Here is a 25,055-nt window from a genome sequence, read left to right as displayed (position 1 = left end):
ATTTCCAGACTCTGAACTGTAAGGATCAAAGGAGAAGCAGAAATCACATTCTCTCTGCGCCAAGCAGAAAATGTGTTGGGTTGCTCTGAAAGCAGAACACTAGGAGGCCACCTAAATGACCAGTATGTTCCTGGAACAGCTTTGTTATTCTTTCTTTTTTTTTTAAGATTTTATTTTTTTATTTTTAGAGTTATTCTTAAGAATGAGTCGAGGATGTGGTGCTGTAGGTGGAAAAGAAGCAAAGTGGCATACAACAGGTTGTTTGTGAGGGTTATTTGAAAGACTGATTTAATTAAAATTGTTTTGTGGGAGTTCATAGTTCATAGTAAAGGAGGTGTCCCTGAAGGTTGGGTTAAATTTGTAAAACTGAATGCAGAATATAGATTTTGGAAAGCAGGGAGCCAAAATAAGGTCAAAAGCATGCAAGTAAGAATGAAAGGAAATGAACGAATGAATTAATGAGTGAATGAGGAAGATACTAGACTTGATGCTCGATATACCCCCAGCCTCTATGACCATTGCCTTTGTCCAGACTCTGACCACTTATTCCATCATTGTCTTCCAGCTGCGTGCCTTTCATGTTGGCTCAACTACCTCCAAAATCATCTTTCCTATTCATAAGACTGTCATATTAATTTCCCTGGGGAATCTGCATCATCATATCCTTGGCTCGAATTCTCTAATTCCCTCACTGTATTCAGGCAGAACCTGTCTGTTTGCATGACAGAACGCTCCCAGAACACCAACGTGGTGTTATGTTTTACCTAAACCACAGCTTTCTTGCCCCTCGGCATTGGTTCACGTGATTTTCCTATGTCACCTTCCCCATCGCTCTTCATTGCATGTATTGACATTTTTGTTTCTGTCATCCATCCGTCCTCTCCACAAACATTTACTGACCACTTACTACTTGACAAGGATTGTGCCTTCAACAGAACTCACAATCTATCTGTATAGACTGACCTATGACAACTAATTGTATCTTGATGGAATAAAGCCCTAGTTGTGCTATGTATCAAGTATTATGAAGACATAGAGAAGAAAAGCATGAACTTCACGAGTCAGGGAAGGTTTAACTTAAGAGGTAACATTTGATCTTGTTTTTGAAGGATCAGAAGATGTTCCACATGTATAAAAGAGAAACAGTGGCACGTGAGTGGCACAGTTGGTTAAGCGTCTAACTTGGTTTTGGCTCAGGTCTTGATCCCAGGGTCATGAGATCAAGCCCCACGTCAGGTTCCATGCTTAGCACAGAGTCTGATTAAGACTCTTTCCCTCTCCCCCTCCCCACTATGGTCTTGGTCTCTCTCTCTCTCTCTGTCTGTATGTCTGTCTCAAACAAACAAATAAATAAATAAATTTTTTAAAAGAAAGCTATCTCAGTCAGAGGAAATAGCCTGTGTTGAATCCCACCTAGCTTACGTTTCCATTCTATAGGATTTCTATAGTTTCTACTTATATCATGCACCTCACAATTTTAGTACTTATGGTGTAAAATGTATAATTTATAATCACATTAGCTGTCTCAGACTACAAACTTCTTGACCAGCCAGTTTGTGTACTTCATTTGCATTCTCCTTGAACCCTAGCAGGATTCAAGGTTATCACTGGGCACGTAATATGGCCCACAAAGATGGTGTCAGATTAATCTGGTAATCTGTCAACACTTATGGACTCCTTACATTTTTTTGTGCATATGTTCTAACAGAACTTTATTAAGACACTAAAATTTGGATTTCATATGTTTTTCATCAGTAATGGACTATTTTTCTTTTGATTTTTAAAAGACTTATTTTTTTTGTAGAGCAGTTTTAGGTTCACAACAAAACTGAGGGAAGGTACAGAGATTCTTTCACATGTTCATTGTCCCCACACCTGCACAGCCTTCCCCATGATCCATATCGAGTGGTACATTTGTCACAGCTGATAAACCTACATTGACACTTCATCATCGCCCGAAGTCGATACTTTACATTACAGTTCACTCTTGGTGTTGCATACTCCAAGAGTTTGCACAAATGCATAGTCATATGTACCTATTATTATGGCATCATATAGTAAATTTTCATTGCCCTAAAAATCCTCTGTGCTCTGCCTGTTCAGTCCTCCTCCCCCAAACACACACACACACACACACACACACAGACACCCTTAGTTCTTATGTGTAAGGGAAGGAAACTAGTATTTATTGCAGCAAACTGTTGACTACATGCTAGATTCTGTGTTAAAAGCTTTACACATATTTCTTCATTTACATTAATCATGCACTGGGCTGTTTTGGAAGATGAAGGTATTCTGGAAAGGTAGATGAACATAGGCCTCAGTGTAACAAACCAGAAGTAATTGAAGAGGATTCCTCTTATGGGATTTGATCACTTGCTATGTACTAAGGGGGATGCAAAGTGGAGATACATTTTGCTCCTGAAACCTCTCTTTTCATAAACTCTCACCAAGTATGCATCCTACTTGGTAGCAACGATGTCTGTACTTTTCTGACTGTGCTGAGCTGGGCTTCATTGGGAACTTCACCTTAAAAGGAGCAGTGTTGACCATGAAAAGAGCATGAGCTTCAGAATCCGGTGAAACTTCCCACCTGGTTTTCCATGTTGTGAGCTGTGTCACACTAGGTAAGTTTCTTAAATTCTTGAAGACTTAATTTCCTTGTCTGTAAAATGGATATAATAGTAACTACCTCATGAAATGATACGATATCTGTTGCAAAATACACAGCATACAGAAGTGCTCTAAAAGCCTCTCTTCCTATGTACAACCTATTGGAACTGAAGAAGTTGAAAGTGCCAGACGTGACAATAGGATGTAATAAAGGATGTTTGGCAACATCCTTTATTACAGAAATTTTGTTTCCTCAAATGTCAACTCTTGCTGATGTCATAGTGTTAGTTGTTCAACTTACCCTTGGAAGGCCAGCACTGTTTATAGATGGTTCAGTTTGTAAACTTAGAAAGCAAATCCAGGGGGAGAAATTGTCACACATTTCCAGAAATTCAGAACTCCCTTTTTTCTATCCTTTTGCATTAAGTTGCTAGACTACTTTTTCTACAATGCAGAACACGAAGCATTTTGTACAGGCGGAAATTAATTATTCTCTTTCTCAGTTTCAGTAAGAAGGACATTTATTATATGTTCCACGAAGTCATAGTCAGTTTTCCAAACTGAGAAATATTTCAGGGATTTCATTATATTTGGGGAAGTTTTCATCAATCAGAGACTTAACAGCTACCAAGAAAGAACTCCACAATTAATCTTTTATAACATGAGTGTGACTTGTAATCTCCACACTAAGAAAAAAATTACTGAATATAGGGGAAAACTCTTCATAAACTATAACATTTCTTGGCAAAGAAAAACTGCTTTATGATTTTTAAGATATGTTTGAGAATTTAAATGAAATGTACATGTTTGAAATTAGTGCCAGATGCAACAATTCAAGCCCAATTCACTAGCTGCATCACATTTACTGTGATTTAGTAAAAGGGATTCAATAATTCTATGTTTCATAGAAATCTCACAAATACAAGTATTTCATTCACAAAATGTATGGTTTGGCAGGTTTCCAGGGCAGGAATTTGCTGGGGGAGAGGTAAATTTATTGATTAAAATAAATCAAATGACTGACAGTTCCCCAGAAAACTGGCAAAACAATGGTATTCAGAGACTGGAGGTCTTACAACCAGAACCAGAAGAAAAGTTTGAGCTATTTACGTTTATTTACATTTATTATAGGAATCCAATAATATGACAGAGTAAACAATCAGACATTTGAGAATTCTCAAATTTTAAAATACATATTTTTGGATTAGGACTTTCCAAACTTTTTTTTAAAAAGATTTTTTTTTTTTTATTTATTTGACAGACAGAGATCACAAGTAGTCAGAGAGGCAGGCAGAGAGTGATGGAGAAGCAGGCTCCCTGCCAAGCAGAGCGCCTAATGCGGGACTAGATCCCAGGACCCTGGGATCATGACCTCAGCTGAAGGCAAAGGCTTTAACCCACTGAGCCACCCAGGCGCCCTTTCCAAAACTTTTAATATGAAACCTGGTGTGTATGGGTCTTGGGATTAATTATATTTCTCCTCTGTCCTTTGTACATTTATATGTGTTGAAAAATGAGTACTCTGACAGACTATGTGCAGAAGCAGCTCTTAAACAGGTCAACATCCCTTCCCTTCTACCCTGTGTCTCAATTCTTCCCCCTCTGTGCTCTCTTCCTCCGCTGTGATCACACTTCCACCAATAGCATTTGTTATGAACCAAATGTTTATTGTACCCCCAAATTGTTTTGTTAAAACTCTAACTCCCCATTGTGGCTACATTTGGACACGGGCCCTACGAGGAATTAAAGTTCTATGAGGTCATAAGGGTGGAGCCCTGATCCTCTAGGATTAGTGTCCTTATAAGACAAGGCACCACATAGCTTTCTCCTGTGCACACGTTCTTTCTCTGCAAACACAACAGGAAGGGATCCTGTGAGTACACAGCAGGACTGCTGCCTACAAGCCAAGAGAACAGGGTCCTGAATGAAACTTGTCAGCACCTTGATCCTAGAGTTTCCAATCTTTAGAACTGTGTGAAATTAATTTCTATTGTTTAAGCCACCCAGTATTTTGTTATTGTAGCGTGAGCAGGTTAAGACAGTAATGAAGAGGCCCAAATGCATTAACCATAGCAGCACTTTTACTCACATCCTTTCTTTAACTGCCTGACTTGTTAAAGATTTGGATTGGGGAAAAATGCTATTTGAGACCTGGACACAGTTGGCCAGGAGACTTTCACACAGATCCTGAAGTCACTCGAGACTTTCACACAGATCCTGAAGTCACTCAATCTGCTTCTATTGTAGAATCAGAGAAGGTCAGCAGGAGAAGGACTTGTGTGACCTGATCTTGTCAGTTCGGGTTTTATTATGATTCTGAGATTACAGAAATCTATGCCATAAACCTGGCATATCCCTCTGGGAGACCCTGGGGGTGAGGTAATGTTTAAGCTAATAAGCTTAAACATCTGTTTACACTAAATCATGATATATTAGAGTGCAGTGCAAAAATTCTTACACATTTTCAGAATGCTTCAAATAAAGACATTATAATGTTAACAACAGTAACAAGTAGCTAAGACTAAAATTACTATAGGCAAGATGATGTGTTAAGGACTCTATGTGTATTTTCTTTTATCATCCTCACGAGGATAGGAAAGTGGTCTTATCATTATTATAGAGCACTATTTCGGAAAGTGGAAGCATTTCTAAAAATCGCCCGCACTCTCATCACTATTACATTATTCTGCTTTGTATTCTTCATAGCACCTTTTCCCTCTTATTTTCTATGCTCCCCCAAACCCCTCCTCGGGACCCGAACCAGTGGCTGTCACGGAAAGGGGGCTCAATAAGCTGCACATGTGATCAGTGCAGCAGATGGTAAGCACCAGGAGAGCAGGAGTCGGGACTGTTCTCCGCTAAGCAGAGGCTGGCAGGGTGCCTGCTCCATAAATATGTACAGAAGGAAAAGAGGAAGGAAGGGGGGGGGGGGGGGAGGGGGGGGGGGGGGGGGGGGGAGGGAAGAGGGAGTGAGGGGTATAAGGCTGAAGGAATGGAAATATTCCTTTAAGAGCCTATAGAGCATCTACAGCGAACCTCCCGCCTAGGTGGAATGAACTCAGTTCAAGGTCTAAGCCAGCAGTTTCCTCATTCCCAAAACCAGCGAGAAGCGGGGAATGGGGAAGAGAACAAAGCCTTTAAAAACGTCCAGAAGAAAGGGGGAAACAGTGAGAGAAAAGAAGCAGAAAGAACGAATCCGGCGCTACAAACAGATCTGAAAGCAGAGCTAAGCGCGGTCGGTTGCCATGACGACCCTGGGGCCAGAACGGCCCCCGTCCATTGGCTGAGATGCCGGAACCAATGGGAAGGCGCGGTGTTGGCGGGGTCTTAAGATGGCGGCCGAGCGGCCGGCTCCTGACGGGTGAGTACCGCCGATAGCTGGGCTGCTTCCCGGCCGCCCCGACCTCCGACTTGGCGGGTTCGGGAGGGCCGGGTGCGGGGAGCCAATGAGCAGGTGTGGGCGGCCTCACGGCCGAGCCGGCAGAGCCCCCGGCTAGGCCCACGGAAGCATTCGTAGGGCTGGTCGCTCTCTGCTTCGCGTGGAAGGGACGTAGCGCCTTCCCGAAGCCTGTTGGTGGGAGAGGGGTTCTCCGTCCCACCCCGGCCAAAGAGAGAGGGTGAAGAGGCTTTCGACTGGGGAAACAGCCTCCGGTTTACAAGTGCTGTAGCCCGGGGAAGAGCTGCAGTTACGGGGAGTGTCAGCGGGCTAGACGTCCTGCATCCGAATCTGCGGCGCTTAATTCTGTGCCCGGGACGGGGTGCTTCCCGCTGGGGGACCGGAGTGTGGCCCTGCCGCCGGCGAGCCTGCCGAGTTCCGGGTCGTGCCGCAGGCGGGAAGCGGCGTACCCTTCTAGAGCCACCCTCTTGCAGTCTTGAACCTTGTAAGTATTCTCGCGGCGGCATCCGCCTTAAAGTGAGCCTCGAAATGTTATTGGTTAAGTGGAAATCTTTCCGTGCAGGGCCTTGGGACGTGTTTTCCAGGCCCTGACCGAACACGGTCTTTTATTGGAACGTAAGCCTACATACAAACTCCTGCCAAGTAAATAGTTTGGGTAATCAGACTGGGAGCTTAATTCGAAGTCAGGCCTCTGATTCAGTTTATCTTTTTGAGAAAAGACAACACATTTCATGAATGGGACTTTTACATGAAGGTTGATACATGCTTGAAAGTATTTTAGTTAGGTCATTCCGAGTCATGGAAACTGGTTGTTGTGTGAATTATTTAACATGATGGTGGGTGGATGGTGGTTTATGGTTATTATACAGGTTGGGATTAAATTCAGATCAGACAAAATTCAGGTTTCTGTGATTATTCTAATTGAATAAAAAATATGAGAAGACAGCTTCGTATGGTGAAAATGAGTTGAAATTCTGGAATAGTAGTGACAGGAGGCATTTACCCATTAAACTGCTCAGATTGGGTTTTGGTTGTAAGCAGTCGCCTGATCTTCCAGAAAATGAGACATTATTACCCAATGTCATTTTTATGTATACATTTAGTATAGGATCTTACGTAAGTTTCTGCTTTTAAAGAGTAAGACATTTTTTTTCTGAAGCAAAATTTTAACAAAATTAGAGGCTAGAGTCATTCTTTAGACCCACTCTCAAGTCTTTGTCTCCAAGAATATATTACTACTTAAATTGCATCCTCTAAAAGTTAGTAAGTTGATGCCCTAGAGTTCTGTTTTTGTAAAATAAGTGGATCACAATGCCTTAGGCAAGACAGTTTCCTCACCTGTACAAGGGGTTTAGATAGTAATTTCTAGTGGAAGGGTCGTTGTAGGGATTAACGGTAAAAGAATTTCTGTCATCTTGTTTATATGTGACATTGTGTATATGCCAGATACATCATTGACTTGCTTTGTTTTTCTTCCTGGTTCTGCTTCTGTGTAACTGGGGTCTCCTTGGCTTTCTCCAGAGCATCTTTCAGGTGTTTTGTCTGACATGCAGTCTGACTGAAAACTAGAAATCTGTAGAAAGCTGTGGTAGCGGGGTTGAGGAGAGAACCCTTATCCTCTGGGGTATTGGGGTTTAACCAGTATTGCATCTGACTGGTACATCACATCTCTTGAGAATGGCTGAATAATTTTCACATTTAAAGGGTAATTTGGAATGATTTGCTTTAGAATAAAGGCATAGGGTAAGAGACATTTCAGAGAATTAGAGAATCATCTTTAAGAGCAGCCAAAACAAGTGAACACGAGGCCTAACCTAGTACCAGTTGGTACCATAGTACAGTTGGAAATGTATGAGTGACATGTATATACTGTGAATTCAGAGTGTTTTCAAATGTGAGCCCAAAGCAAGTCACAAAGCAGCCACTCCGTATTGGCTGATTTACAGTTGAGCTGCTGCTCACGTGGGCAGCTCCACTTTGCAGTCTTCTCGGTGAGTTATCTGTGTTTTTCGCTGACCATGGGGTTGCCCTCGTGTGTATATGTGTGTGTGTGTGTGTGTTTGCAGTCACAGGAGAATGGCATGCCACTTGAACGATATTCAGGGATTGAGTTCAGACGTGTTATTTGAATATTGCCTTACTTTATGGATTTGGATGTAGAATCTGCTTTCTAAAATTTATTTTAGTTCTTCATTTTTCCATGGGCACACACAAGAAATTATCATACTAGCCAGTGTCATACTGAAAACAGTACTTCATGCCACAGCAACAAGAGCTAAAAATAGATGATTTTGAGAAGGTCCAAAATGTGATTAAAAAATGCTTAAAAGCTGATGGTGACAGGTGACTCCAGGGCACACGAGAGTGTTCCTCAGGGTGAGGCTCATGTGGGTGCCCAGAGCACAGACACACCCTGTAGGCATGCTAGAGCAGTGTGGAGCAGCAGAACTGTGCGCATCAGAGAGGCACATGCCTTTCACTAGCAGCCACAACGGAAGTCTGGGCCAAGTGGTACTTGGCTGCTGATGGACAGACACTTGCCATGTGTGTAGAATGCCGGTTCCCTTAGATATTTTTGCCTGTCTTCATGCCTTAAAGAGAGCCTGGCACACAGTGGCCATGCACAGGCTGCTATGGACAGGGAAAAGAAACTGGTTTCAAACATAGAATCCCAATTTTGCTAAGAACACTGAATCTGAAATGTGTTACTATCCTTAAGTTCTGAAATGGATAATGAGCCTAAAGGTTTATTATTTGTCAGTGGCAAAGTCATGTTGAAGCTTATTATCATTCCCCCTCCATCTACTCCTCAGAACAGTAAAAATATTTTTATTGATGGCATAACATTCGTTTTTCAGTATTGGCATATTTCACATGATGTCTTTTGTGCTAACAAAGTATCTAAAGTTTACCCATTCCAACTATTAAAATCCTCAGTCTAGGTTTAGGCATCGGTCCAGGTTTTATGGTTGAAACTTATATTATGTTGGGTCTCCTCTTTAAAAAAAGGAATACAAATTCTAAATAGAAATTGGGTATAATGCTTTGGAAAGACCTGTGCAAAAGAGGAGCCTTGACACTTAGGCTCCATTGTCTTCCTGAATCTGGTTTTATTGCTCCATTCAGAAAACCAGACTCCAATATTTTTTTTATAGAAACTTATGTTAGACTTTGGAAATCAGGGAGGTAAATGATTTGGATCAATTGCTAAGTGAATGCACCTCAAACTTAGAAACTTCAAAACTACCTTGTGAATGCTGCAACCCATAACAGAAATGATAAAAAATATAATACATGGCCACAGAAATACTAATAGCAAAAAGAGCTCGGCATTGATCAAGCCCCTAGAACCTCCTAAACATTGTGGTGAGTGTTTTCATAGCTTATCTCATTTAATTCTCAGAATAGCCCTGTACACAATATAATTATCCTTGTTTTACAGCAGAAAAAACCTGAGGGTCAGAGGTGGTAAAAATGATTTCTGCATACTGCTAGTATATGATAGGTTCAGGATTACAACTGAAGCAGGTAGATGTCAGAGCCCTTCTTAAAAAGCCAAAAGAGTATTTTGGTGAGGTGGTTTTAGAGGGCTAACAGCTCAGGAGGCTGGGATCCATACTGCCAAAAATAAGATCTGATTCTTTGGATCTGGGAGGAGATCCTGAACCGGTATCTGGAATCCATTATTCAGATTAATGCAAAATCCCGTGATGCCTTTGTCTCAGAGACAATGGTGGTGGTTTTCTCATTAGGTTAACCACAATAGAGCGCAGAAAAGTCGGCAAAAATTTCCATCCTTGCATTTTATTCCTTCAGGTAAACCATGAGCGGGCAGTATAACTGACTTCTCTTATTTACGCATCTTTTGAATGAAGTGGTTTTGAGTTGATACATGTGCCATGTGATTAATATTGAAAATGTACTCCGTTATTATTTTAGCAAATGATTATAACTCCCAATTTTAAAGGTCATTTTTGATAAACTTAACAGTAGTTAATATTCCCTCTACCAATGGGCCAGATAGCTAATGATAAATATTATCCTGAACTTGAACTGCAGTTTCCTAAACACGATATTGTTACTCAAAAAAGCTGTATCTTTTTGTTAAATTGTTAGGATTAACATTTAATTTTCCATTTGGTATTTTAGCAGTCACTCATAAAATTTAAAACTAGGACATTCTTTTTACCACCGTGCTTTCCTCAAACTACTTGCACAGCCTAAAAATTTTCCTTTGCATAATTGTTTTTGTACTCCTTTGGCAGTAAGTCCCCTGAAAGTTCATTTCAATACCAGTGAAACATCTGACTTTGTTTTCTTTTTTGATTATGATAGCTTGAAATATAATATTATAAATCTTGAATTGTGTGATGTATATATTGTTAGGTTCCTAAAACAATGAATGCTTTTACCGAATTTACTTTTTTTAGACAAAATTATCTATATATATTAGAGAATCCAGGTCCTATTTTCTTTAAGTCATTCATCTGTAAGTTTGTCTTGTAACAAATTAACTACTTTGTACTCTTTAAAACATCTCATACAAGCAAATTTTCTTTATGTAATTATTTTTATTGACATATAATGTATTATTTGCCCCCAGGGGTACAAGTCTGTGAATCATCAGGCTTACACATTTCGCACTCACCATAGCACATACCCTCCCCAATGTCCATAACCCCAGCACCATCTCCCTACCCCCTCAGCCCCCAGCAACCCTCAGTTTGTTTGTGAGATTAAGAGTCTCTGATGGTTTGTCTCCCTCCCGATCCTATCTTTTTCATTTTTTCCTTCCCTGTCCCCCAGACCTCCCACCCTGCCTCTCAGATTCTTCATATCAGAGAGATCATATGATAATTGTCTTCTCTGATTGACTTATTTCGTACAAGCAAATATTTTAATTCTTTTAATATGGAAGATACATGTGATTTTAGATTAAAAGAAAAAAGTCTAGATGGACTGATCCCAAACCATTGGGATAATTACTACACTCTTGGGGTTTTAAATTCCTTTCCACGTCCACTTTGTATGTCTAAATTCATTTTTTTTCTCTTCAGAAGAAAAGATGTGGAGTGGGCTGCTACCTCCTGGCCTAAATGAAAGTGATGTTGAGTTGAATTCTGAAGATGAAGCCCCATTAGAGAACTCTGGACTTAACTTGCAGGAAGATAAAGAAGATGGGGCCATTACAAAAACAGAGATCTCAGATGGCCAAAATGATGGACCAAAACCTGGGGCAGAGGCAAATGTAAATGCATACAAAGAGTGCCCCTCTGGAATTCCCTTAAATATGTGGCATGTAGGTTTTCTCTGATGTGTTCTTATTAAAGCCTGTGCATGTGTGTTTGTGCACGCTCCTGTCTCTGCCAGGGTCAGAGTGCCTGCCTCTACTTGGGAGGTAGGGAAGATTGACTCAGAATACTCTGGGTTTGTGGTCAGCTCACTGGGCACTCAGATACTTACTCTCATCTTGGTTGTGTGTTTTATAAAAAGAGGAAGTAAAACATTTAGTAGGATTAGCTACTTTGCTCAACATAGTACATGAGCTTCTGTTTTAATTTGATCTCTTTGTCATCTGTATGAATCATCGAAATTTACTCTCAGCTAATCAGATTGACTTATGTCAAAATAAATGAAGATAAAAAATCAAGTTGTCAAAGAATCTTGGAAAATAGGGTATCTCAAGAAGAACTGAACTACTTTTGTTAAATTTGTATTTTTATAAATGCTAAAATATATTTTTATCACATGTTTGTAATTTTTGAATATATGCTTTGCTTCAAAATATATTTACTACTTTTTCTCTTTTTTTTAACTTTTATATAGAAATTTCAAGAATTGCATAAAAAACATGCTGAACAGAAAACCTCAACTTCAGGATTCAGAAGGAAGAAAAGGAAATGCTCCAGGAAAGGTGTTTTGTTTTCATTTAATTTTAAGTATTGCTAATGTTAAATTGTGAATGATTGAGCTCAACAGTTTTTAATAAACATTAATTTTGAAATAAATGAATATTTAGGTATTGACACTTTGTGAATTCTTTTCAGGTAAATTGAAGAATGAGGAAGAGACTCATAGGTAGGTTCTATGAATGAATAGGTAAAATATCTACTTACTCTATTATTATCTATTCTAGATAATATTGTAAAACTTGTACCAATAGTTGAACTTCTTACCTCTTAAACATAAGAACTAGTTTTTATGATTTATAATTGTATTAACCAATTAAAAGCACTAAAAATAAGTTATTGTCTGTCTTGCAGTGAACAGACCTCAAGTGAAACCCAGTGGAAGGAGCTTACTCAGTATTTTGGAATCAATGATAGGTTTGACCCCCCTGTTAAAAAGAAAAAAGTTGACAAGGTAAGATCTTTTTTTATCGCATCTTATATTAGCCAGTAGAAAATGGTTGTGGTTAGCCTTGCCTAAGGTGTTTTCCTCATTAATTCATTCAGTGAAAAAGTTAAAATGCCTACTGTACACAAAACAAGATATTAGGTAATAAAGTAAATATATAGTTAAAAATCATTAAAAAAAATGGTGTTAAGGATTTAAACAGGATGTTGCGAAGACATGAAAATGGAGATTCCACTTTAGTGTAGGTGGTCAGGGAGGACCTTTCTTGGAAGATGCCACTTCAGTGAGACCTGAAGGATGGGAAGGAAGCATCTATATACAGATGCCTCCTCCTGTACGCTCGTGTAGAGGTACTAACCTGGGTAATTAAAGGTCCTGGGGAAAAGGAGTCATCATGGAACATTGGAGTAACTGTAAGAATATCAACTTGGCTGTATGGGGTCAGTGAGGAGAGTGGCCCAGCATGGGTTTGGAGAGGCAGGCAGCCAGGGACCAAACTGTGAAGGCCCTGAAGGGGCAGACTAAGGAACTGGGTTTTAGTTACAATGGAGTTGAGAGTCTGAGGTTTTAAGTAGCTGAGGTTTTAAGTTAAGGGAGTGATATGATCGAAGTTATGTTTGTAAGATTGCTCTTGTGTAGAGAAAGGGCCAAAAAACAGAGGCAGCAAAAGTAGACAAGAAGAGACTCTTCTAGGCATAAGAGGATGGTGGCTTGAGCAGGAATGGTGCTCCTGAAGATGGAGAAAAGTGGGTGGATTTGGGGTCTCCTCTAGGAGGAGCATGGACAGTATTTACCTCTGATGCTTTGTGAAGTGGTGGAGAGGAAGTGGGGCGTAAGGAGAGGAAGAGACCCTTTCCAGTTTTTACCTTCAGCAGCGTTGTGAATAGTGACGCTAGGTACAAAATGGGAAGGCTGGGTGGGGAGAGGGGTGGATAGGGCCTGTCCAAAGTTCACTGGGGCATGAGCGATATCAGTGGGTAGGAGTAGAGAGATGGTTGGTAAAAATGAGGCAGGAACTCAGGAGAATCTGAGCTGGAGATCCACATTTGGATGTCATCAGTCTATCGATGATGTGAACACTTAGTAGAGTCTTGAATGCATGAGTGATTTATATATTCACATCAGGGAGTGTGGACTCCAGGAGCATGAAAATTGAGCACTGAATGATAGGGCTAGAGGTTCAGGGGCCTGCCTTATTGAAGCCCAAGTATATTGTATCCTGCCTGTGTAGACAGATTCCTTCTTCATGGATCATTTCTGTAGACTTGTAGACTACTGTGGGTACATAGAGACCATTCTGATCAATATTTCTTGTGAAACAAACCTCAGAGATTAAACCCATCATTGGGTGGTACTGCATCATTGAGGGTGTGTGCATGAAGGAACTGACAGTAGAATTTTGCATGTGAACCTTTTGATTCCAGTTTTGCTAAGAATTTTTGTCATTTAGTCCCCAGAACCCTGGGGAATTGGAACCAACACCACTTCCTTTTCTTTCTTTCTTTTTTTTTTTTTTTTTTTCAGATTTCTTTATTCATTAGAGAGAAAGAGAGAGAGTGCATGCATGCGTGTGAGGGGAGGGGTAGAGGGAGAGAATCTCAGGCAGACTCCCCCTGAGTCGGGAGCCCGATGTGGGGTTCGATCCCAGGACCCTGAGATCATGACCTGAGTTGGAAATCAAGACAAACCCTTAACTGACTGAGCAATGTCTGTTTTACAAATGTTCAAGCAGGTGCAAAAACGCTTACATTCTTACAAAGAGAGATCGCTGGTAGAGGTGACAGTAAAACCCGGGCTTTATGACCTCATGCTCCGTTCTCTAGCTTCACTGCAGAAGAACTGGTCAGTGCTTCAAAATGCAGTTACTCTGCTCTTGACCCCTGTGAGTCTGGTGGGTGGGGAGGAGGGATCTTGCGAGAAGGATACTCTGGACTGCGGAGGAGGGCCACGGCTGATGGGAGTGGGCTGGTCTCCAGCCGTCCTGCTGTACAGTCCCCACTGCTGACTCCGTTGTTGTTTTGAAGGAAGGAATGCTAAATATTGGTTCTAATAGGAAAGTATTTTTAAGTTTTACTCATGAATTAGGTGGTTTTTGATCTTCCCTTATTTATAGTATTTGTTATATTTTCTCAGAACTCGACTTCAGAATGTCTAAACTATTCCTTAGTGAAGCTGTAAACCATTCCAAAAAGTAAAAAATTAATGATTTTTTTACAATTTCTCCAAATTAGAATTTTATTGTTATCCTACATATAGGAAATTGTCCCTTCTTGATCCTGCTAGGTATGGCTAACTCTTACTCATTGTCTAGAATTTGAGATTTGCATAGAGTTATCTTAATAAAGGCTAGAATGACTTGGGTGAATTCTTTTAAGCAACTTGGTTTTATGAACTAATGTTCTGTTTCACATTATATGTTAGATGGACTCTAGGAAAAGAAATTTAAGTCAAACATCATTTTAAAAAACAAGATTTCTGTTTTAAGGAAGCCCCCCCTAAATCCTTTTGTGATCACTCATTAATCTATTTGATGAGTTTGGATTTTCTTAATGACTGAGCCACCCCGAGTTGGATTTTCTGAACGGTAGACATTCCTCTGTATGAATGACAGCTAAGAAAGTCACGGCATTTTTCTAAACAAGGAAACTGGCATTGGCCAGGCTTGCCTCTGCCCAAGATTTTGCCAGCACATACTATTCTATTAAAAAATGCAAGCATGAAAGGAAGAGAAGGATTTAATGGGCCAAATGATGTCCTCTTCTCTTGATAGTTCAGCATGAGTGTGCGCCCGCAGGTTTGTGCCCCTCCTTCGGATTGGGATCACTGTCTCCCTGTTTTACTTGCACCCCTTTTGCTGTCATGCTAAAATCACTGTGAATCCAACAGAGTAAATAGACATTAAGGAATGTCCACATTGGAGGCACCAAGATAAAAGCTAAGAATAAATGTAAGTCTAGCTGATAATAGCTGTTGCTGAAGAAGTACAGAGAGGATCATGAAAATCTGTGATGCAGTTTGGACAAAGCTCACATGGATTTCTAGCCCATTATTTTATTTCTCAGGAGCAGAGGCTTGTCTCTTACCATATCTGAAAGAGCCCTTTTATTCTGTATCTCACTCAGTCCCCAAGAATGGAAAAACAAAACTTCTTAATCTTGTGTCTGTAGTGCAGTCCTCCCCCCACCATGTTTTCTTTCTTGCTTGCTTTGCTTGCTTCCTTTCTTCCTTTCTTTGGAACCCTGCCAAGCTAAAACTTGCTCAACCAAGGATGTGTATTTACAACTGTGCTGTCACCTGCTTTCCTCACAATACAGAGAGGATTGTTTGTTTTTTAAAAATGTAATTTCTTAATATGCAAAGCTGTTCTAAAGTGTTCTTTGTATTAATTACAGCTTTAATACTGTTTCTATAGTACTGGGACTTAATAATAATTCTGTAATAATAATAATTATTATGAATCTATGTAGGAATATCTTTAGAACAAATTTAACTAATTAATTTCATCAAAAGTATCTCAAGTATTCTTTAGTTGAATCAGTTTGATTCGTCAGCAGTTACTATTGAAGTAGTTTTATATATACTTAATGTATACTTTTTGGCATGAAAAAAACCAGACTTAAATTTTAATAATTTTAAGAGTGGTTGCACAAGGTCTTTGATAATTTTTTTAGTTGTTTATGAGAAGAAACTCGAATTGTATAGTGTAGCTTTTTTCAAATTTTTTTTTTTAGTAGGATGCTTTTTCTAACCAAAATTTTACTTGAAACTCCAAAACACAGATGAGATAAAAGACTGACTGCCTGTGTAGGGGTTGGTGGGGGAGGGATGTAGGGTAGTGGTCTGGAGGAGGCAGAAATGGTGGTGTGAAGGGGAGGGTTGGAGTGATTCCATGACCATTCCCCTGGTGTCAGTTACACAACTACAAAGCATTATCTTTTTTTTTTTTTTAATATTTTATTTATTTATTTGACAGAGAGATCACAAGTAGGCAGAGAGGCAGGTAGAGAGAGAGAGGGAAGCAGGCTCCCCGCTGAGCAGAGAGCCCTATGTGGGGCTCAATCCCAGGACCCTGAGTTCATGACCTGAGCTGAAGGCAGAGGCTTAACCCACTGAGCCACCCAGGTGCCCCCAAAGCATTATCTTCTTTTTTTTTTTTTTTAAATCCCGCCGCCCCTGCCGCCCCTGCCGCCCCTGCCACCACCGCCGCCCCCGCCGCCCCCGCTCCCAAAGCATTATCTTTTGATCCCCAGGTGGTGATTCAGATAATTTAAGTAGGTATGATTTATACATAAAGGTAACACCACTAATTCTTCGTTATTTTCCTTCTTTATGGAGAGATTGCCTAATTTTTTTCTCCCTTAGATATTAGTTTTAATTAGACACAGCAAACTTCAGTGGATAGTTCATTTGTATTAAGCTTTAAACATTGAATATATTATCCAAATATTTAGTAGCAACATTTCTCTAGAAATATATCATACAGTTTGCCCGGAGGTGCTCTAATCGTATGTTCAAACAGATTCTGCATGTGCACATATGGGTGGTCGGCCCTTCATGTTAAACCTCGTACCCATACATTTCTTTGATATTTGTCTTCTTGAGATCTGCAACAAAACTGTTAATTAGAGGTTATTTATGGCCTCTTTTATTTAGGTTATTTATGGTTATTTATGGTTATTATGTGGGAACCTGTTAGATACTGGCCTAGGATGTTTTTCCACCTGTGGCCGAAATGCCGTCTCTAAATTTGTTTGCCTGTATTGAAGTGCATGTGTCTTAAGCTAAGTTCTGATTGTTGACAAGAGGCACCCGAGAAGCATACCGAGGACCCGCAGAGTATCATCAGTCCCACTTCTGTGCTATGAGAGACATCAGAGATAATTCCAGTAAAGGTACTCTTGGGTACCACTTAATTTACTTCATGAGACTACTTTCTGACTCAGAGTTGAATTCTTGGGTCTTACGCTTGGGGCTGAGGCCTTGATGAGTTATGAGGAGATCTGTAGCTGTATGGAGCTAGACCGCCTGTTGGTTTTAATGGTATCCTGATATTTAGATAAAATAATATGAACAGCTTATTTATCGAATGATGCTATATTCTAAAGTTTCGCTCAGCATTTTACATCTATTTCCTTTGACCCTTACTGTAAACTTGCAGAGGATTCGGTATTACTCTCTTTTCACAAGTGAGGTAACTATAAGCTGTAGAGGTCTAGGAATCACTGAGTTTCTTAGCCATTAAGTAGAGGAGCTGGAATTTGAACCCCTGGGTCTGACCTTACCAGCCATATTCTTTGTAAACTGTTATTATGGTATTAAGATGATGGAAATGTTTTACCTTAAGATATTTTTTTTTACTAATGCTGGTATTTTGAGTGTATTTACAATGTTAGTATCTTTTTAGATGGAACCAGAAATTTTTCAGAGCCAAAAGGAAGTATTATATTTACTTAAATATATTGTCCAAAAAAAGAAAGAAAGAAAAAGGGGAAAGGGGAGAGAAAAATGAAGTTTTACCTATTGAAATTTTGTTGAATTAAAAAAAAAACTTTTAAAAGAGCTGAAAACAAAATTGAACATGTAAGTGCAATTTTATTTCTAGGAGAGAATTTTGGTTATCATGCCTGTCATGTTATTTTTCTTGAAGGAAACCGAGGCTTTGCTCTTCCTTTGAGGAAATCTCATTTGCCGGGAGCCATGACCACTACTCCCGACCACCGCTCTGTTCCAGTGCTCTTTCTGCTATGTTGTGCCAGTGCTCTGAATGGCTGGGGGAATGGGAATTGGTTGATGGTGGAGAGATAGATGTGTAATTTTAGCTGACTTCTTTTTAAGTGAAAATTTATACTTATAAACTCAGCAGTTCATATAAGTTTCTAGAAGAGGGGAGTATTTTTGGTTTCTCCCTTTGTGACATTAACTATAAGCAGTGGCTCCTTGATAACCAAAGGGAACTTAGCAAGTTGATGCAGCAAAATGACTTGATAAGCAGACCCCTGGTTTATTCAGGGTATTGGTGGTAATAATAGAGTGGGTTCCTTTTTACTCACTCATCTGATTACTCTAGGTCCTAGACTAAAGGAGTATAGCACCCAGGTCTAACTAATCTTAGGAAAGCTACATAATTGGAGGGAAACATACAAAGCTATTATGTGGAATCAGCTGGACAGGCCCAAGAATGGATGACATTAGGGACCAGGTTGCTGAAATGAGAGGCTGGGATAGATGAAGTCTGGGTTGATTTAACTGGCTCGTCCAGAATTTGTGGTGCAGGGAAAATTGAAGTTTGCTGTTAGTATTTTATTTTCATATATATTTGAGGAGATAACTAATATTCTGTGCAGGAAGGAGAGCCATTTATTCTCATTTCTTAAATAAGATATTTTATTTCTATTGTAAAAACAAATAATAAAATTCTAGAGACAGGGACTGTGCTACGACTCTGGGAGTCCAAGACGAAGAAGATATTCTCCATGCCCTCAAAGAAATGCATTTGCCAGTAGTGGGAAAGATTTATACATCAAGAAGTATAAGAAAATGTGGCTCTTGTTTAGTCATAGGGGTACTATTACCCCAATATTACTGTTGTAGAATTCTCCTGGGAACTTGTCAAAGCAGTGGCTAGGTCACAAATGGTCCTCATTTGGGTGGGATCCTTTCAGTATTAATGCAACCATGGATTATTGCACTGTGACCGTTAACTCAGTAACAGAAGCTGACTGAGTGCCTCTCAGTCAGGTTAGGTGCTTAAACAGGTCTGTGCCTGGTGAGCCTAGAACCTGGGAGGGGAGAGAGACCCATGGGTGCTAACGAGAGTCATGGAGTACAGTGACAGCACAGCATGGGGAGAGCAGTGCTCATGGCACTTAGGTACTGGGCATGGGGCAGAATAAAGCAGGGTCTGTGGGTGTGTACTGGTGAGTGAACCTACAGAGGTAGGAAGGTAACATTTGACATGGGACGTACAAGGATGGTTAAGATTTTCCCAGTAGAAACAAATCAGATGCATAGGGGACAGTAAGAGAATGGTAGATGTGACCAGAGATTGGCAAGTAGAGCATTACCCAAGGTGGGACTGAGAAAGCATTATGGGAACCTATTGTGAAGGCATTTTGGTGCAATTCAAAAGGAATAAAGAAGTGATCTTGTTTTCAAACTGGCTAGTGACATGGTATCTCTACTTTAGAAAGACAGAAAACTAATTTGGAGAAGACTATCATCTTCCCAACAGGAGATGATGAGACCTTGAAGAAGCCCAGAAAGGAAACATGAGATACTCTACGAAAAAGAGTTAAAATAGGAGCAAAGGATTGGAGTCATTGAAGACCACTAAGGATTCTGTCTGGGGTGACTAAGTGGGTTGTCAGCTCTGAAGGGGAAGCAGGGCAGTAAGTGATGAGCTTGTTTTAGGCATAACAAGAAGTTAGAGACCCTGTCTTCATAAGGCTTCAATATGAAGATAACTAGCAAGTAGCTGGCGATATAGATCTTGGAATAGCTGAGATATTTTGAATTAGTCAGCGATCTGTAAAGCAGCTTATAAGAAGTAATTGAAGCCCTAGGACTGCATACATTACTGAGAAGAAGGAAGAGGAAGATGTTAAAGTAGTAGAAACAAGTGGTTGGGAGTAGCCAAAACAAGGTAACATGTGGAAGGAAGTTGAAGGTATTGCTTAGGTCAGTGGTTCTCAAACTTTGGCCTGGTTAGCGTCAGTGAGTTGCTGGGCCCCAACCCCAGTTTCTGATTCAGAGCATTTGTATTTCTGACAGGTTCCCAGTAGTGCTGATGCTGCTGGTCCAGACTTCAACTTGGAGAACTCCTGGCTTAGAGTTAGAAAAGATTAATCATGGGCGGCAAGCCAGAGAAGAAGGTTAGGAGAATCCACGGAGGGACTGAAGGACTCAGAATGAATACAGTGGTCCCGGGGCAGGGTTACAAATGAAGACAATGCAGGTTCTCTGGCTATGAAACTTGGGATAAGTCAAAGGACAGAATCTTGAGTTCAGAGAGAATTCCAGATTGTAAAGCTATGGAATTAGAGCTTTCAGGTGATGTCTCTTGCCTGGCCCAGAGCAAGCCTTTTCAAAGAATTGGTCCTCCAAGAGATACAGAGCTTGTATCTGAATATAGCTCAGTGTACTACTTCCTGATCTGAGAAAGTCTTGTTGTCCTTCTCCCTTTAAAAAAAAAAAAAAAATCAAAGCTGAGTATAGTCATGTAGTTGATTTGCATTCTGGCACAAGCTCAGTTCATAGACTGGCACCATTCACAGACCTGAAGAGGTACACAGACCTGTCACTGGTCTGGAGTATGGACTGTGGGGTGGGGTATTAGTTAGAGGTCCCTGAGGATGAAGGATGTTGGAAAAGTGAGTCCAGGATGTTTTTTGGATGGTGATAAGAGTTCTTCAGAAATACAAAAAAGAATTTCTGTTTTGTTTTTTTTTTTAAAGATTTTATTTATTTGAGAGAGAGTGAGCAGGAGAGAAAGCACAAACTGGGGATAGGGCCGTGGGAGAGGGAGAAGCAGACTCCCTGCTTAGTGGGGAGCCTAACCTGGGGCTCGATCCCAGGACCCTGGGATCATGACCTGACCAGAAGGCCGATGCTTAACTGGCTGAGCCACCCGGGTGCCCCTAAAAAAGAATTTCTGGACACTGGTGATCATAGGGCCAGAATGGGAAAAGGACAGGAGAGCCACCTGGCCTAGGATCAGAGACTAAGGCCTGCTGAGTGATGGTCTTAAGCTACAGCTGGGAGCAAGTTTGTCATCCTATCAAGACCTTAGGTAGGATGAGGGATTGTGAGAAGGGATGATCTTCATTCAACTAGTGATAACCTTACAGGTCTGTGTTCTATCATCTTTTTAAGCAGATTATGTGTGGGCATTTTTTTTTTCTTTTCAAATTTTCATTTAAATTCTAATTAGTTAACATAGAGTGTAATATTGATTTCCGGAGTAGAATTTAGTGATCCATCACTTACGTATAACACCCAGTGCTCATCAGAACAAGTGCCCTCCTTAAGACCCATCCCCCATATAGCCCCTCCCCCACCTACCTCCCCTCCATCAACCCTCAGTTGGTTCTCTACCATTAAGAGTCTTTTATGGTTTGTTTCCCTCTTTCTCCCCACCCCCTGCCCCATATGTTCATCTGGTTTGTTTTTTAAAGATTTATTTACTTGGGGAGGGGGAGGGTGTGAGTGAGCAGGGGGTGGTGGGAGAGAATCCTAAGCAAATTCCGTGCCCAGCGAGGAGCCTGATGTGGGGCTTGATCTTAAGACCCCCAAGATCATGACCTGAGTGGAAATCCAGAGTTGGATGCTCAACTGACTGTACCACCCAGGTGCTCCTCGTGTGTTTTGTTTCTTAAATTCCACATATGAATGAAATCTTATGGTATTTGTCTTTCTCTGATTTATTTCCCTCAGCATAATACACTGTGGCTCCATCCACATCATTGCAAATGGCAAAATTTCATTCTTTTTAATGGCTGACTAGTATTCCGTGTGTGTGTGTGTGTGTGTGTGTAAATTGGCATTTTTAAGTCTTGTTTCCACAGAGGCTGCACAGGAACAAAATGTCACTTAGTTGATGGGTGTAACCAAGCAGTACACTGACAGGCAGAGGCATTCCTGGCGTCCCATTTACTAGATGAGAGAGAAATTGGGAACTAAAAACATGGAGGACACACTGGCTAAGCCATTGTTCGGGCAGAATTTTCTTGTGGGAACCATACATTAGACTATTTTAAATATTTTTTTATTTTATATGGTAACTATTTCCACAGGCTAACCTCAGTTATTTAAGTCTAAGCTTCTTTCCATAAATGTATGATGAATCCTACCTGGTGTGTTTGGTAATCACATGAAAATATTAATTATGATTTCCCAAAGCATCTTCACCTAGTAAATAAAAACATTTCCATAAGAAAATAAAACTTGTTCTCTTATGTAGCATTATTCTCCTATTTAATATCTAACTTAATACCCATCGCCAAAGACTAGAGGGGCTGTTGAAGGAAGGCCTCAAACTACCCGAAGGGGCAGTAGAGAGAAGAGGCAGAGGAAAATGGTGGTCGAGAGCACAGGCTCTGGGCAGACCCATATTCATGCAGTGGCCTTACCGCTTCCAGATTCTGACCTTGGCCACGTTAGTGAGTCTGAGGCCTCTGTTTTCTCATGTTCAAAAACAGGGTAACAGTATTTTGTGAAGTTGTTTGAAAGATAAATGAGCTTTCTTACAGTTATAAGTCGGGGTCTACTACATAATAAGCGTGATATCATTTTAACTGTTGTTATCATTAACATTATATTGTTATCAAGGGAAAGCGTAGTCCTTGAAGTCACAAAAGTCTGTATTGGCATCTCCTTTTTCTCAGTTCAGGAAGTTATCTGGCCTTGAATAAGCCATTAGGTATCTCTGCGTGGCCTTCTCATCAGTAAATGGAAGTTGTACCAACTACCACAGGGGTCATCATGAACATTAAATGATCTAAGTATGTAACGTGTTCAGTGTAGCCCTGTGACATAGTCTTTGCCAGCAAATACTTGCCTTTTTTCCTGCTTTTAAGCTTTATATTTCTTTACTTTCTAGTCGGGCCTTGAAAAGAGCATAGACCAGGCTGTGGAAGAGTGGAACATCGAGAAGGCTGAGGAACTCAGCAACCAGCTAGCTACTCGGGAGGTGAGTCAACTGTAGTATTTCCAAATTTTCTAAAATGAATGTACATTCTTTTTGTGACCATGAGTTTCATATTCAGGTATTTTCTTAGCTTTGTTTGCTTGTTTGTTTTTTAAGTAGACTCCACGCCCAGTGTGGAGCCCAGTGTGGGCCTTGAACCTCATGACTCTGAGATAAGACCCGAGTTGAGATCAAGAGTTGGATGCTTAACCAACTGAGTCACTTAGGTGCCCCTCAAATATTTGATTTTAGATTTTCCTTTCTGTCCATTTTCTTTCCTCTCATGCTGCCATTTATTTTGAAGTGCTGGGTTTTTATTTTTGTCTTTAATGTTTTAAAATTATTCTGGTCTAAAACTTATGGTGGAAATAATCCATGATTGATATTCAGTCCTAGATTTTACCTAGTTCAGAGAGTTTTTGCCAGTTATGATTAAAAGACTAGCTTTTTTTTTTCTATTTGCATCTTTAATTTGCTTTAACTCTCCCCGAAGGCAGCTGTGTGTTCTAATGTCATATCTCAAAGTTTCCTCGCCCTCACTTCCCCAAGTGCCTTCTTGCTGCACATTCTAAACTTTTCCCCAATCCTAAATAATTTTCAGCTTTTTAAAACTTATAGTCTAGAATATAAAACTAATAAATATATTGAATATTCTTTTTCCAAGTACAAAGAACCTTCCAGAAGGTTCTCACTTGCACCTTTCATGGGAGATATTTCTACATTCGCTGCTGCATGTCACTAGGCAAAGTCACACATTGAGTAAAGAGCTCATCTCAGCATATGTTGTTTGTTGTTACTGTGTTTTGTGATTCTTTTTGTCCTTTTTAGGGAAAGAGTTCTACCATAGCTTTCTTTTTTAGTGTATCCCTATGTTCTTCACCTTACTCTTTTTTTTTTTACATTTTTTTTTTCAAAGATTTTATTTATTTATTTGACAGAGAGAGATCACAAGTAGGCAGGCAGGCAGAGAGAGAGAGAGGAGGAAGCAGGCTCCCTGCTGAGCAGAGAGCCCGATGCGGGACTCGATCCCAGGACCCTGAGATCATGACCTGAGCCAAAGGCAGAGGCTTAACCCACTGAGCTACCCAGGCGCCCTTCACCTTACTCTTAAACTACACTCCCTGGGGTTTAATTACCTGGAGAGCACCAGCAGTCACCTGTGCAAATGGCTGGCCACATGCCCTGTTCTTTCTTACTCACCTCCAGGTGAGCATTTGTTTTGAACCGAGACTAATGACAAACTTAACTATTTTAGTAAATTCTTCTGTGGAAGAACCGTTTTGCTGTTCCATCTGCTAGTGTCAAAACCACTGTTGATTGCTGTTTGTTGGTTTGTTTCCTATTTTTGGGTGCTGGCCATAAGTATCTTGTAAGCTATATGTTTTTATATAGGGAAATAAAGAAGTTCAGAAGTGGGGCTTCAGGATTCAGAAGTCATCTTTTTTCCCACAAACCTTTAAGATCAGTTGACACAGTAAATACTTCTGTTTGTAACATGTCTATGTATTTGTGCTTATTTATTAAATGGCTAATCTTCAGGAAATTATGAAGCTTGGAGCTTGAGTTTAGGACTTAGGCAAGAAGCAGCCTAAATGGCATTAGGGGACCTTTCAAAAAGTGACATTTTAAAAAATTAATGTTTACTTTTTCCTTGGAAGAGTCATTCTTCCCTTTCCAGCTTATGATATTTCTTGTGCTTCGATATTTGCTCTCTTTCTTTTTTAAAGGAGCCATATTTTGATTTTATTGATTATAACATTCATTGGATATAATAGCATTTTATCACTCTGTCTTCAAATAGAATGATTTAGGCATTACATGTTTTTAAAGATTTATTTATTTTTGCAAGAAAGAGTGCACATGTGTTCAGGTGTGCAAACACGGAGTCGGGGAGGGGGCAGAGGAAGAGGGAGAAAGAATCTTAAGCAGACCCTAAGATCATGACCTGAGCCTTAACTGAGTCGGACACTTAATGACTGTGCCATCCATGCACCCCTGTTACAT

The 25,055-nt window shown here is 40.2% G+C and overlaps 1 protein-coding gene across 2 annotated transcripts in view; it reads left to right on the top strand.

Moving 5' to 3' along the window:
• The first annotated feature begins 5,867 nt into the window (after positions 1–5,867).
• Positions 5,868–25,055, top strand: part of FAM204A (family with sequence similarity 204 member A) — a 31,907-nt gene continuing 12,719 nt past the window's right edge. Inside the window, exons 1-6 of one of the 2 annotated variants that reach the window (XM_059398688.1) lie at positions 5,868–5,974; positions 11,068–11,309; positions 11,837–11,924; positions 12,058–12,088; positions 12,274–12,373; positions 22,965–23,054. In XM_059398688.1, the coding sequence (XP_059254671.1) occupies positions 5,902–5,974; positions 11,068–11,309; positions 11,837–11,924; positions 12,058–12,088; positions 12,274–12,373; positions 22,965–23,054 (624 nt within the window). In that variant the 5' untranslated portion in view covers positions 5,868–5,901. Of the gene's footprint in view, positions 5,975–6,003; positions 6,495–11,067; positions 11,310–11,836; positions 11,925–12,057; positions 12,089–12,273; positions 12,374–22,964; positions 23,055–25,055 lie in introns of those variants that run through there. The other variant, XM_059398689.1, reaches the window with a different exon arrangement.

Source organism: Mustela nigripes, chromosome 4, assembly GCF_022355385.1.
Source record: "Mustela nigripes isolate SB6536 chromosome 4, MUSNIG.SB6536, whole genome shotgun sequence".
NCBI lineage: Eukaryota > Metazoa > Chordata > Mammalia > Carnivora > Mustelidae > Mustela > Mustela nigripes.
Note: the sequence above shows the minus strand (reverse complement) of the source record. Positions and strands in the feature narration are given on the sequence as shown.